The sequence below is a fragment of the Ornithorhynchus anatinus genome, chromosome X1 (assembly GCF_004115215.2).
Source record: "Ornithorhynchus anatinus isolate Pmale09 chromosome X1, mOrnAna1.pri.v4, whole genome shotgun sequence".
In the NCBI taxonomy this organism is placed as follows: Eukaryota; Metazoa; Chordata; class Mammalia; order Monotremata; family Ornithorhynchidae; genus Ornithorhynchus; species Ornithorhynchus anatinus.
In genome coordinates, this window is record NC_041749.1 from 58,065,540 (window position 1) to 58,078,963 (window position 13,424).

Here is a 13,424-nt window from a genome sequence, read left to right on the forward strand (position 1 = left end):
GTTGACACCATAGTCTTGAGAGCATTCTACTCTCGCATCTTCACCAGCTCATGCCCATAACCATTTCTTCCAACACTGCATCATACTCCAATTAAATGGTTGTGTTTCATCAGAAGAACATTCCCTAGTTTACCCCAGTATTCTAGACAAAATACATAGTTTGAACAAGAACTGTGGGACACGCATTGACTGTTTTCTGAGTGAGTAATGCATAGAGAACAATCAACAACTTAACTCCTACTCTCTTGGAACTTTAAAGAATTTTAAAGAATGGATTAAGAGAAAGCAAGCAAAATAAGTACAAGTGGGGTTGGATATACTAGCGAACTACTGCCTTGTTCTCTACTCCACCATGGACAATCTGAGGCACTAACGACCTTTAGTGCTCCAAAGCACGGTGGTGGGAAGATGGCCAGGAGGAAAAAGAGTATTGGAAGTACGTCATTAAAGCTGTAATGAATAAAGGTTTATGGACTTGTCCAAACCACATCTCTATACAAGTTTGATAGTCACCCCTCTCCAATACATAGTGCATTATAGAGCCAGGTCCTCGAGCTATGAGGGGGTAGAACATGCTTTATACCATGCCATATTTTCATGGAAAATAGAATAAAATATAGAACTAGGCAGTGGTTTTACAGTATGACACAGCAGTATTACTTGCATTAGTCCAATTTACCACTTATGACAGCAGTAATAGCACTAAAACCTAATTACCTTGTATCTACCCAGCACTTAGAACAGTGCTTGGAACATAGTAAGTGTTTAACAAATACCAAAATTATTATTAATTATTTTATAATGCTGGAGAAGCTCTCCAGGTTTGAAACTATGGCTAATTTTCCTGGAGAGGTGAAGAGACCAAGTACGCTGACTTTCTAGAGTGGTTTAGTTGCTTTAACAGTGGGACCTTGACTTGTTGACTCTGTTACTCACTGCAGTGTAAGTCACTGCTATTGCTCTTTTTAACAGCCTTGTTACCAAGCTAGAGGTTTTGGAATCCTGATACTTTTTGTTAGAGTTTAGCATCATTCCCCTGGAAAATGTGTTGGGCAGCTGACGACGACACAGCCATGCCATAGAATTTCCTCCTCAGGAGCATATTAGCCTAGTGGAAAGAGCATAATCACAGGAATCAGGGAAACTTGATTTAAATCCTAGCTCTGCCACTTGCCTCCTGTGTGACCTAGGGCAAGTCACTTAACTTCTGTGCCTCAGTTCCTCAACTAAATACCTTTTCTCCCTTCCCTTAGACAGTGAGCCCCATGTGGGACATGACGTGTGCTCAACCTGATTAGCTTGTATCTACCCCCATTGCTTAGTACAGTGCCTGGTACACAGTAAGCACTTAACAAATACCAGTTATCATTGTTATTAGGAGCATCTTCTAATTTGCCCAGGATTACATGGGCACATGATTCTCAGGAGTGTTGACACCTCTGCACCCTCACTCCAAATCCTAGCCAGCCTGGCTGGATATGGGGAAACTCACCTGTCACTGTTCAGAGTGGCAGCAGGGTTGGAGCCTGGACATAGGAGTGGAGAAGCCTGTGATGCTGCCAGCTAGGCAGAGGTGATAATGTCAAAATTCCAGAGAACCTTTGGGAGCAGAACTAGTGGTACATAGCTCTGCCAACACTGGTTTTGTCCCAGATACAACATAACATTAATTAAACACTTCACAGTGGTTTTTCTGAGGAATGATAAGAAAGATAGAATATTGTCTACCCAATAATTTTCTTCAGAAAATGCGATCATGACCTCTAATAGAATATACATTAAATCATTAAATTTGACCATAATACTGGACACACACAAGTTGCTCGACATTCCTATCACCTGTTTGAAATTCATTGTAATAGGATTGATTGTAAGTGATCTCCCACTTACAATTTTACTCAGTTATCCTGCATTTGCATTTTTTGGCTTCTTAGGCATGAAAATTTGTGAAATGATCATCCTTTAACTTTATCTGGTTAATATCATATGTAAACATGTGTGTGTGTGTGTGTGTGTGTGTTTTGATCCAGATACACAGCATACAAGAGAGATACATACAGAAGAAAAATCTATTAAAAGCACTGTTATGAATTCAGTATCAGAATTCAATATCACAGACACCCCAACCAAAGAAACTCTGAATGAGAAAAACTTGTGAGAATCCAGCACCTCACTCTCTTCCATCAAAGAATGTTGGTCAAAATGTTCCTACCTCCAAAATGATACATCCATTCATCAGAGAGACAATGATGGTATGTTTCTTAAAATTACAGAGCTCTATAAATAAAATCTTCATTTTTTATGAAAGAATCACATATGCTTACTGTAAAAAAAAAACTTTATGAATATTAAACAGGAGGGCTCAGAATCCAAATGATGATGAATGACACATGTCAAGGTCACTTTGCGATAAATGTGCTATGCAGATTGTTGCCTTCAAAACTGGGAACCGAAGAAAAGTGTTTCAAGTGGCTAGGTTATAATCACTCTTGTCAAAGGGCTACAAAGTGAAAAAGGAAAACTGTTGAACTTGTTCCCCACACCAGATTCTGGGAGCTACTTTGCTTGTGACATTAGGCAAACAAGCCTAGACAAAGCAAGTAAAATAATAGAAATATATAAATTAAAGGCCTGTAAAAATTAAAGCACTTACCAACTGTGAGTTAAAAAAAAGACAAATTATTTCAAGCATTATGAATTTCTGAGTATTCCCAGTGAATGCTGACCTTGGACTAAGCAGCGCCTGTTTGTCACTATGTTTGTCAATATACACACACCTTTAGAGACACAGAGAAAACACTTAAACCTCCTTCCAGGTAGTTCGGCTGTGTATGCTCTCCACATTTCAACATGGGAAATGCTTTCATTTTCACTCTACAACTATCTTTGTAAGCTCTTTTTGGGCAGGAATCAAATCTGTCTACTGCATTGTATTGTGGTCTTCCAGGTGTTTAGCACAGTGCTTTGCACATAGTAAGTGCTCAGTAAATACCATTGATTGAATGATTTCTAATAGAATTAAAAATAATTTTAAATTTCATGACTCAAAATATTGCTTATATGACTATAGAAAGCCTTTGCAAATATGAAAATTTACCTCCTAAGGTATTTCGCAAAAATCGTTACTGGTAATTTATGATTAGTTGATGCAAGAAAAAAATAAATGATTTTAATTTAAAATTGAAGATGTGCCTCTTAGAGATTTAAGCATATTATCTCTTTAATAGAGATAGACCTTGATCTGTACATAACTGGCCTCTACTCTGACCCATATTTCTACATTTGTTTTTGAGGTTTCCATCTGGATTTTGGTTTTGCAATCAATCAACAGAATTAATTGAGTACTACTGCATTATACTAAGCACTTTTGAGGGAATAAAAGAGTTAGTAGCTATGATCCCTGTCCTCAATAACCTTACAATCTAGTAGAGAAGACAGACACTAAAATGAATTGGAAAAAGATTGGAAAAAGTAATAAAGATATGTACTTAAGCACTACCAGTGGGTGGGAGTACCTAAGTGCTTAGGTGGCATGGAACCCATTTCTTCCTTTCCAACCAAACTGCTACCATGCTGGTCCAGGCACTTGTCATATCACAGTTTGATTACTGCATCATCCTCTTTGCTGACTTCCCTGCCTCTGGTCTCTATTCTATTTTTCTGTTAGTTTTGAAATACCTTAACAGCATTTTTTGTTGGGTTTTTCAGCTAACTATATCAACCTTTGCCTTTTTGATGCTATACATTCTAACCCCAATGCATTTTTTTAAGGAAAAATCTTACCCTTTTCTAGTACCAGACTTCGAATGTATTTTTTGCTTATAATCAATCCATTTATTGCATGTTTTCTTCAACAACAAATAATTTGTTTAATTCTAAGGATCCACTGCATATAGTTCTCTATCTGATTGCTATTGTTCCCATAACCCTTTTTGATCATTGGAGCTACCCTCTTAAAGGCATCATTTCCTAACAATTACCATTAGCACTAAAAAAACTACAGAGTGGTAGTAATATCAATCCTTCTTTGTGACTGAGCCTTAGACATGGCACAAACGTCACATTCAAATTCTTAAGAGGCTTTCATCTGCATCACCTAGGAGCCTTAATTAACATTCAGTGGCAAGACAGGATCACTGAAAATGAGGTCTTGGAACACAGCCAGTCTACCTTTATTGAAGTAGTGTTTGTAGCTACATAATTCTGCTAGGTTGGACAGGTCCAGAGGATGGATGACAGCAGGATACCCAAGCAGTTGATTTATGGCGGACTCAAATGGAGCAACTGAACTGAGGTAAGCCAGACAGTGAAATAGTATAAGGAAATACTTCAAGTGATGTGGCATAGCTATGTAAGAACAGTAGCAAGAGAATAATCTCTAGGGCAACAAATGGAAATGGGGAGCTATATTTTGAGGAAAAGTGTTGGGCAGCATGTAATTCAAAGATGTGAAGTCACATACAGTATCAGGACCTGAAAACAGTGCCTAGACCTGGATCATATATATCTGAATCTGTGTCTACATGAACATGACAACCCGGAACAAACTGTCAAAACACCTATCATAACTGCCAGTGTAGCAAGTGAAAAGGTCAAACATCGGCTCTCGAGCAATCGGCTTGAGGACGAAGATCTATCTTGCTCCATTCATTTCAACACTGCTACACAGCTCTGAGGCATGGACACTACACCAACAGTTTATCACACAGCAAGACTGATTCCATGCGCACTTTCTGAGGGGCCACAAAATCTCATCCTGAATACTGTGGTCCTTCACCATTGTGGGATCACGGGCTGCAAAGCGGTGGGAATTTGAGGTCAGTTGCAATGTTGCAGTCATCCCTTAAGGACAAATTTTTTAAGGACGTATAATCAATCTGTTATGGAAAGCTTAGCAAAGGGCATAGGTGCCCAGAGGAAAAGATACAGACACCCCTTGAGGACAACGTCAAAACATTCTCTATTGACACTAGCGCTTGATACTGAAATAGGTCCTTCTGGAGTCATATCTGCCATTTGTCTCCAGTGATTTGAGGGCAAACATCTAACTGCAACGAAGGAGAAATGTGCAGGGTGAAAGGCAGCTCTTAGAACTGTATAATAGCAGTTGAATGTGCCTCACACCTTGACCTCTGTGAACATCTCAGAAAATACTGGAAATGAGGTGATAGAGGCTCGTGCATTCTTTTTGATGGGAGACTTCATCATCATCACTGGTTGGGTCAGCTTTATGTGACTATATAAGATGATAAATAAAGCTGTGATAACCAAATGAAACATCTTCAATAGCCATGGCTAGCTGGTCTGAGTACAAAGTACAATTCTGCATGCTCCTGCCTGACTTCTGCTGTGTTTATGGAGACATGACTCGGTGTGTAAGGGGTCATTCAGTCCTTTCAGCTACATTCACAAACCCAGAAAGCTCCATGTTTCTTCTTCAAACATGAATGGTGATACACATGCAAACCCTATCACTTTGCTGCAGAAAACATATTCCAAGCAAAATATCTGGATATTTTGTAAATAATCTTAAAAAGGTGAACTAGAAAATAGCAACAAATTATTTAAGTCCCAGAATTTAAAGTTCCTTACGTGAGCATCTAGGCGATAAAACATTTTATTGAATTGTACCAATGAAACTTGATCATGCCATGAGTATCATGTTAATGATCCTTGAATTAAGAATGACCAAAGCACAGATCAACACAATAAACCATAATGCTGCAGAGGAACCTTTTTGAGCTATTGTATCAATGATGCTGGAATAATAGGAATATCTAATGTAACACAAGTGCTGCTGGAGAATTTGAACTCTAGGTGAAGTACCTTAGTAATTGTTCTCTTAAAATTATAATAGGTAGGCAGGAGCCTCTAACCACATACATGGTGGATTTTTCACTGTTAAAAATTGCAAAGGATATTAATGTGTTAAATTAATGCAGGTTGCTTTTGTTAAGGTCTGGGCTAAGGCACGCAACAACCCAAAACATTAAGGTTTATGACTGAGATGTCAGCAGACATTCCCACTGGGTCTAGGTAGTCACAAAAGTAATTTTCAAAAGGTTAAAAGACAAAGGATCAGACACACACACACACAAATTAAATAAAATAAATAAATAAAAATAACTCCCCATCCTCAACAAAACAAAAAATCCGAGAGTTGTCAGACTTATTGCATTATAAATATTTTTAGTGGTAATTAATTTCATAGTGCAGAAATTGAAAGCCAGGGTCACTGTTCTTACTGAGATAAATACAGTAATGTCTTTCAAGAACAGCAGGGAAAATAGAAGAGAATATGGAAGACTGCATCTACTTTTATGCTGTTTGTGGTTAATTTATTTTCAAATATATAAATGAGTGCATAGGAATGGATCCTTAATTGCTAATGTCTATTATTTATATACATTACCCCACTTAAAAAGGATGAAAAAGCCTCATACATGCAGATTTTGTGAAATGTGTTACATCCATTAGCACAGTTCATGGTGTGTGCTCTGATGGGAATTTAAAAGCATCTTTACTGCACATCACAGACTGCAGCATTTACTGCAACATTACTTTATTATTAAAAGGTTGTCTTTTTGTGTGGTCGCATTTTATAATAATGAATAAAGTCTAAAGAACCATAGATGTTTTAGGTATCTACTCCGTTATTGTTAGACTATCAGTAAGGTTAATAAATTCCAGAATATACACGTTATTATAAGACAGAACTGATATTAAAGAAAGAAACCTTAAGGAGATGTCTAATTGATGTATAATTTTGAATTTGATACATCCTACCTACATGTAAGGAAAAATCATAAATACAGGATATCTAAAAAGAATAGTCTTAATTACATCATGGACTACTGGATAAAATGATTACATTTTCTAGACTGTAAATTTCATACAATTAAATGCAGCAATGTCACCTTATAAAATGTTTCAATTTTATAATTATTTCAGTTCATTTGCTCAGAAAAAAATATAAGCACAAATTTACTAAGTATCACCCAAATCCAGTCATTCTAATTCTAAAGAACTGACTAGGAAGTTAGTTGTGCTTGTCTGAACTTAAAAAGAACTTGACATATTTAAATAGGAGTTGCACTTGATAACATTGTGGATTATACACCATTTACAGAAAGAAATTCAATCACACTTTATTTATTCTTGTTGCATGTTGTAACAGAATTTGACAAAAAAAAAAAGCCAGTGTATTCAGGGGCCATTTTTTCTCTTTTGGAATTTTACTTTCTTCTAGAAACTTCGAAGGCTCACATTGTTCCAGTACATCATAAACTTTCCCCAGTAAAAAGCATTGCCTATAATAATAATGATGGCATTTGTTAAGCGCTTACTATATGCAAAGCACTGTTCTAAGTGCTGGCGAGGATACAAGGTGATCAGGTGGAGCTCACCATCTTAATCCCCATTTTACAGAAGAAGGAACTGAGATACAGAGAAGTTAAGTGACCTGCCCAAAGTCACAGAGCTGACAAGCGGCAGAGCCAGGATTTGAACCCATGAGCTCTGACTCCCCAGTCCGTGCTTTTTGTATATAATAAAATATAGCTGCCCTTTGTTTTCAAAAATGATGCTACTGATTGAGAGATCTTTTCCATATGTGAGGGTTGGCTGAAAAGACCAATGCAGCACCAACACACACCCTCCCATACTCTTTTCATATAAGCAAATGCTTAGTGCAGTGCTTAATGCAGTGATCTGCACACAGTAAACATTTAATAAATACTATTACTATTATTACTACTAGGCTAGATCCCTATGGGCAGGCAACATGTCTAACAACTCTGTTGTATTCTCCCAATCACTTAGTACAGTGCTCTGTACACCGTAAGCACTCAATAAATACCACTGACTGATTGATTAGTGTTAGTGGGTTTGTTCCACATCATGCTTGTTTCCTTTTTCTATTCTACCTCCATACATCTCAATCTTTGTGAAGCCTTTAATCTAGGAGAGCAATCTGTTTCCTAATTTCTGCCTGACCTTAAGAGGCTCTGTCTTGTTTATTCAGTAAATTATCGCAACACCTAGTGTAAGACATAGTAGTCTCTTAGCACATACTGATGATTGTGAGGAGGAGAAGGAGAAGAGGAGAAGGGGAAGGAGGAAGAGGAGGAGGGTGCAGTATTTGTACTTCTGTGTCTCTGTGGTTGCTAAGTGCCAGCTTAACTCCTCGTGTCTATACCAGTCTTTTTCTTTTTTTCTGAGTGTCTTTGTAAATCTAGAGCAGCTAAAGATTCAGGAAATGTCTTCCTTTCCACCTTGGTTTCTCTCCCCCACCTCCCCCCTGATGCCACCATGTATCACTGGTGGTCATTTCTTTGAGAATTTATTAACCATAGTGAACATCGAACACTTTCTTCCTTAAATTAAAGCCTTTACCTGGAATATAACCTGTTATCGTGGTCACTACATTTTAAGAAAGACGTAACAAAGGAGGGCAAGTAAAATGATGGGGAGCTGGACAATTGATTTGCACTATTCCATTTGGAAAGGCACACTGAGGAGAGACCTGATGGAAGTAACAAAATCATGAAGTGGGTGGACAAGGAGAACACAGAATTGTCATTCACCAAATCCAATTACAGCACCTAGGCAAACATTGAAATTTGAAGGTGGTTGGTTCTTGGTTACTGGAGGGAATTACTTCAAAGTTACAAAAACATATGGAGTCCCATTTCCACAGAAAGTTGGTCAGAAAAATCAAAGCCTCATGTTCACAAAGACTTGGTGGGTCAAATTTGTACTGTGGAAGGGTGGCAGGACCTTTTTCATTCATAGAAGTACCAGAACCCCATTTGGGTTCCTATTGTAAAGAAAATAATCTTCTCTCCAATCAGCAGCGAGGGCCTACCTAAAAGTTGTTCTGGGAAACTGGAGAAATTCTGTAGTGAAATAGTGAGGAATTCCAATATGGAAGACCCTCACTGGACCTCAGATCTTAAATGGAGCTTGTAAAAAGTAGATGGGATTAGGCCTTTGGTAAGTAAAGGGAGGAGGATCCATTTTTTTTTTTACTTTAAAACTCAGGGAAGTCGTTCAGCCAAAGGAAAAATCTACTCATTAGCAGGGGACATTACGTGAAAATCCAACTCTGTTTCCAACAAGTTGCAACATTTCCTCAGCACTGCTTATGTTACTTTTCTGCAAACAAAAAGGGCCATATGCAAAACAGTTTTTCCTGCTGTTTTAGGATTCTTTAATATTTCTTTGGAGAAAAAGACTGGAACATATTTTAAAGCCAGAAGAATCTGTTTTCAATTCATTAATGTTGCAATGTTTACCCTGGGCACGAGTGCCCACCTTTTACTACCAAATAAAAAAGGTTAACGTAAAAATGGAGAAAATGGGTTGTATTCTCAAGTGCAAAATAGAGGAGAAAACTTATACTGCTGATCCTGCCAAAATCTAAGGAAAATGAAATGAAAAATAAGGTCTGCTGCTTGCACTAGAGGCTCAGAACCCAAGAGACTATCAACTCCAGCAAGCTTTGAGGGTTCCACCCAACAGAGGTGGACACTACAGAAAGGGAAATGGTCATTTTAATGAACGAATCTCTCCCTTCTCTAGATTGGTATCCACAGAACTGAACTTCTATCAATGGGAGACGTGCATCAAGTGAAAGGACCCCACGGGATCACTTTTAGTGGGCATGGTGAAGAGTGGCTGGGAAAGGCAATTTTGTCTTCCACCTTTATAGAAATGCTGGGTGTTCTGAGTAGGATATGCTTTACTCAGAATTTGCTTCTTTAGGTGCTCATTTGAATAGCCCTATTCAAATATCTCAAAAGAGTTTCGATGGTTTTTTTTTCTTGTCCCATTGACAGCCAACACCTCCTCCTCTGAAATATAGACGGAGGAAAAATCTATACACTGCGCTAACTTCTTTCTTTTTGTGGATGATTTTATGGTTATTTATGGAATATGGTGTACAGCACATATGCCAGAAGTTGGCAATGAGCAAATCAAAATAAACCAAGACTGGCAAAAGACGAGTGCATATACTAAGACGGCATTGCAGTACGAGCTGCTTGTACTATAAATATTGACTAATTGCCACAGCACCTGCAACATTATGTGACAATTAAACTAGTCATAAGTGAATCATAGTGGAGTTCACACCATTTTATAAAAAAAAGCCTGCTTACCAATATGCAAGGCTCATTTTTGAACTTAATGCAATGTTTTACAAGTTTTTTAAAAAAAGGTTTCACTTAAAATATATATTTTTTATATATACATTGTTTCTTTTGGGGGTGACATTTTGACATTTTTCCTCCTTTAAAAATTAACAAGCATGCGAACAAAAATGAAAAATATTCATTAAAATGTGTTAGAGAAAAATGAGTTTGGAAGAATGTATCTTTAAGTAAACTCTCTTCTGCTCAGCTACTTAGTTACTGTTTATTGAGGCCTGAAAACCACTGGATATTAACCAGTTTTATCAAAGAAAATCCAACAGAAAAATCAAACCATAAACAGATGATCAGTCCATCTGGAGGAAAAAAATATTTTTCTAGAGTACTGTTTTCAAGCATAGATGGCTTGCACAGTCCAAGGTTTTTTGGTTTTTTTAATTGGGGATGATACATAATGATAAATGCTCACCCACTTTTGGCTTATAAAATTCTAGAATTTTAATATTTTCTGCCTGCAGATGAGAAAGTACTCCTTTCAATAACATGATTGGTATATTTTCTTGTATGCAAAACACCAAAATCTATCAATTTTAACTTATTTTCACCAATAAGCTTGACTAGAACTACCAGCAATACTTAGAGATACTTTCCAGAATTTTATAGAGCTATGGTGAATTTCTATACTGCTTGTTTAAAAGAAAACAGATATGATTTATGCATTTTAGAATGATCATCATCACCAATGGGATTTGTTTTACATGTGATTGTACAAAGGAAATTACAAGAGAGTCCTAATTAATACAAGGTGCCTTCTCTCACTGAGCTTAAAGTCTGATAGCAGAGCTAAACATAAACCAAAATGTTACAAATAAAAAGTGCAAGATCATGAATAATAGAAATCTATGTGAAACTGTACCAGTATATAAGTGCCAATAAAACAGTAGTGAATGGTGTATGTGGCATTAGGGAGTTAGGGAAGACTTCACATTTAAAACAGGAAAGGGATAATGCTTGGCAAAATGAAGTAAGGAAGGCATCCTGGGAGTCAGGACCTGAGTTCTGAGTCTTCTGGGTATCAAGACACCTGAGTTCTAGTCCAGCTCTGCCACTGGCCTACTATGTGACCATGGCAAGTTAATCAACCACTTGTAAAATGGAGAAGACAATACCCCTGCATCTCCCTACCTCACAGTGATGTTGTGAGGATGAAATGAAAGAGTTTATATAAAAATATTCTGGAAAAACAAAACTCTATACAAATTAATAATATTATTAGTTAACTCTAGACTGTAAGTTCCCTCTGTAAGCTCCTTGTAGGCAAGGAAATGTGTCTACCAGCTGTTATATTGTACTCTCCCCAGTGCTTAGTATGGTGCTCTTCACACAGTGAGTGAGTAATAAACATGACTGATTCACTGAATCACACAAAACAGAAAGCATAGAGTATTTTTTTTAACCAATGCTGGGCAGCCTGAAGATGGAGTACATAAGGTTGTGTGGAGAAAAGATGTGGTCAGCTAAAAGTGGCAATTTGTGTACGTAAGTACCAGCATCTGTACCTTTATGTTTGACACATAAGCAAGCAGTTAATAATAATAATAATGTTGGTATTTGTTAAGCGCTTACTATGTGCCGAGCACTGTTCTAAGCGCTGGGGTAGACATAGGGGAATCAGGTTGTCCCACGTGGGGCTCACAGTCTTAATCCCCATTTTACAGATGAGGGAACTGAGGCACAGAGAAGTTAAGTGACTTGCCCACAGTCACACAGCCGACAAGTGGCAGAGCTGGGATTCGAACTCATGAGCCCTGACTCCAAAGCCCGTGCTCTTTCCACTGAGCCACGCTGCTTCTCTAGTAAATACCATTACTCTAAAAGAACAGGAGGGCAAGTACAGTTCCCCTTGCCTGGAGTTGGCAGAAGCTAGGAACTGCAAAATAGAGTAGAATCAAACTTCTTATCTAATCAATCAATCAATGGTATTTATGAGCACTTACCTTGTATACTAAGCCCTTGGGAGAGTACAATAAAACAGAGTCGGTGGACACATTCCCTGCTTGCAAGGAGCTGACAAGCTATAGTCTTCAGTCTCTTACTGATAACAATAGTTGTATCTTTGAACCTTCTCTTTGTTCCTTTCTCCTTTCAACAGATGAATGTGCCTCACTTATCCTCACCTGCCTGTTCTGCCAGTTTTGGGACTGCCTACTAATGCTGCCTAATACCTGTGAAATTGCTTGCACCAATATGTGCTGCCCTTCCCACAGATATCATCACACCTCCGATGAGAGTCTCTCTGGGAATGACTGCAACTGCAACTGTGATGTTGACTGCAGTCTTTTTTATTCCTGTCATGAGACCAGAGAATGTTTAGAGTTTGCTTTAGAGATTTCCGAAATCTGTTACCGCTAACATCAGGAAACAAGAGTCTTACAAGCTCTTTGAACTCAAAGGAATACGCTGTACAACAAGGATGGAAGATTTTTTTTTTCTTTAAATGATTTTCTGTATTCCTGAAGACATTATGGTGCACCTGTCTGCACACAGGAGCATGCACAACTAAGTCTTTGTGTTCATAATTCAGTAAAATGAAAAATTAAAAACATGATCCTTCACTCCTAAATGCCTTTACAAACTCCTTGGATTTATTTTTTTCACCAGCTTGTCCCATGAACTCCATCCCATTCACAAATTTAGAACAAATTAGGTCATTCTTTTAGGACTGATATACATTAGCTCATCTTCCTAATGGATTCATGCATAAACATTACACATTGTTGGTTGTTATTATTAATAATGCATGATATAACATCATTTTGTAATTAAAAATTTATTTATACAATCTCTTAAAACTCACTTATGTGTTCAGTTTAGGAAAGAAAAGGGAATTAAATGAATTAGAAACCATGTTACTGTAATTACAGCAGATGTCTCTAACACATCTCCAGTGAATTTTGAATATAATATACTTTAAAAGGGAACTGTAATTCTAGAGTAGATTAATATGTGTCTATGATTATGTCAGAACAGGTTATGCCTATTTTTAATTTGTTATAGAAAGGTTCTCCTTAGTTCTAATTAGTGTTAATGGGAAATGTACGCATGTTCCAAGAGTAGAATGACCTGAAATAATCAATTTTTATTTTCTTGGTTTCTGTTGCATTGTACAGTAAACAGCAGGGTACGGGGGTGGGGAGGAGGGGTGGGGGGGAGAGAGGGGGGAGAGCGGAGGAGGGAAATCCCTTAGCTTTATTACACTAACATTTCAACAAA

At 37.6% G+C, this 13,424-nt stretch overlaps 1 protein-coding gene across 1 annotated transcript; it reads left to right on the forward strand.

Annotated features, from left to right (window-relative positions):
• Positions 1-2,020: 2,020 nt before the first annotated feature.
• MDFIC2 (MyoD family inhibitor domain containing 2) lies at positions 2,021-12,563 on the forward strand (the record flags this gene model as incomplete). The annotated part of the gene is given in 2 exon segments (XM_029051081.1): positions 2,021-2,252; positions 12,304-12,563. Coding segments are annotated over 2 exon segments (492 nt in total), but the record flags the coding sequence as incomplete, so codon positions are not given.
• Positions 12,564-13,424: the final 861 nt, after the last annotated feature.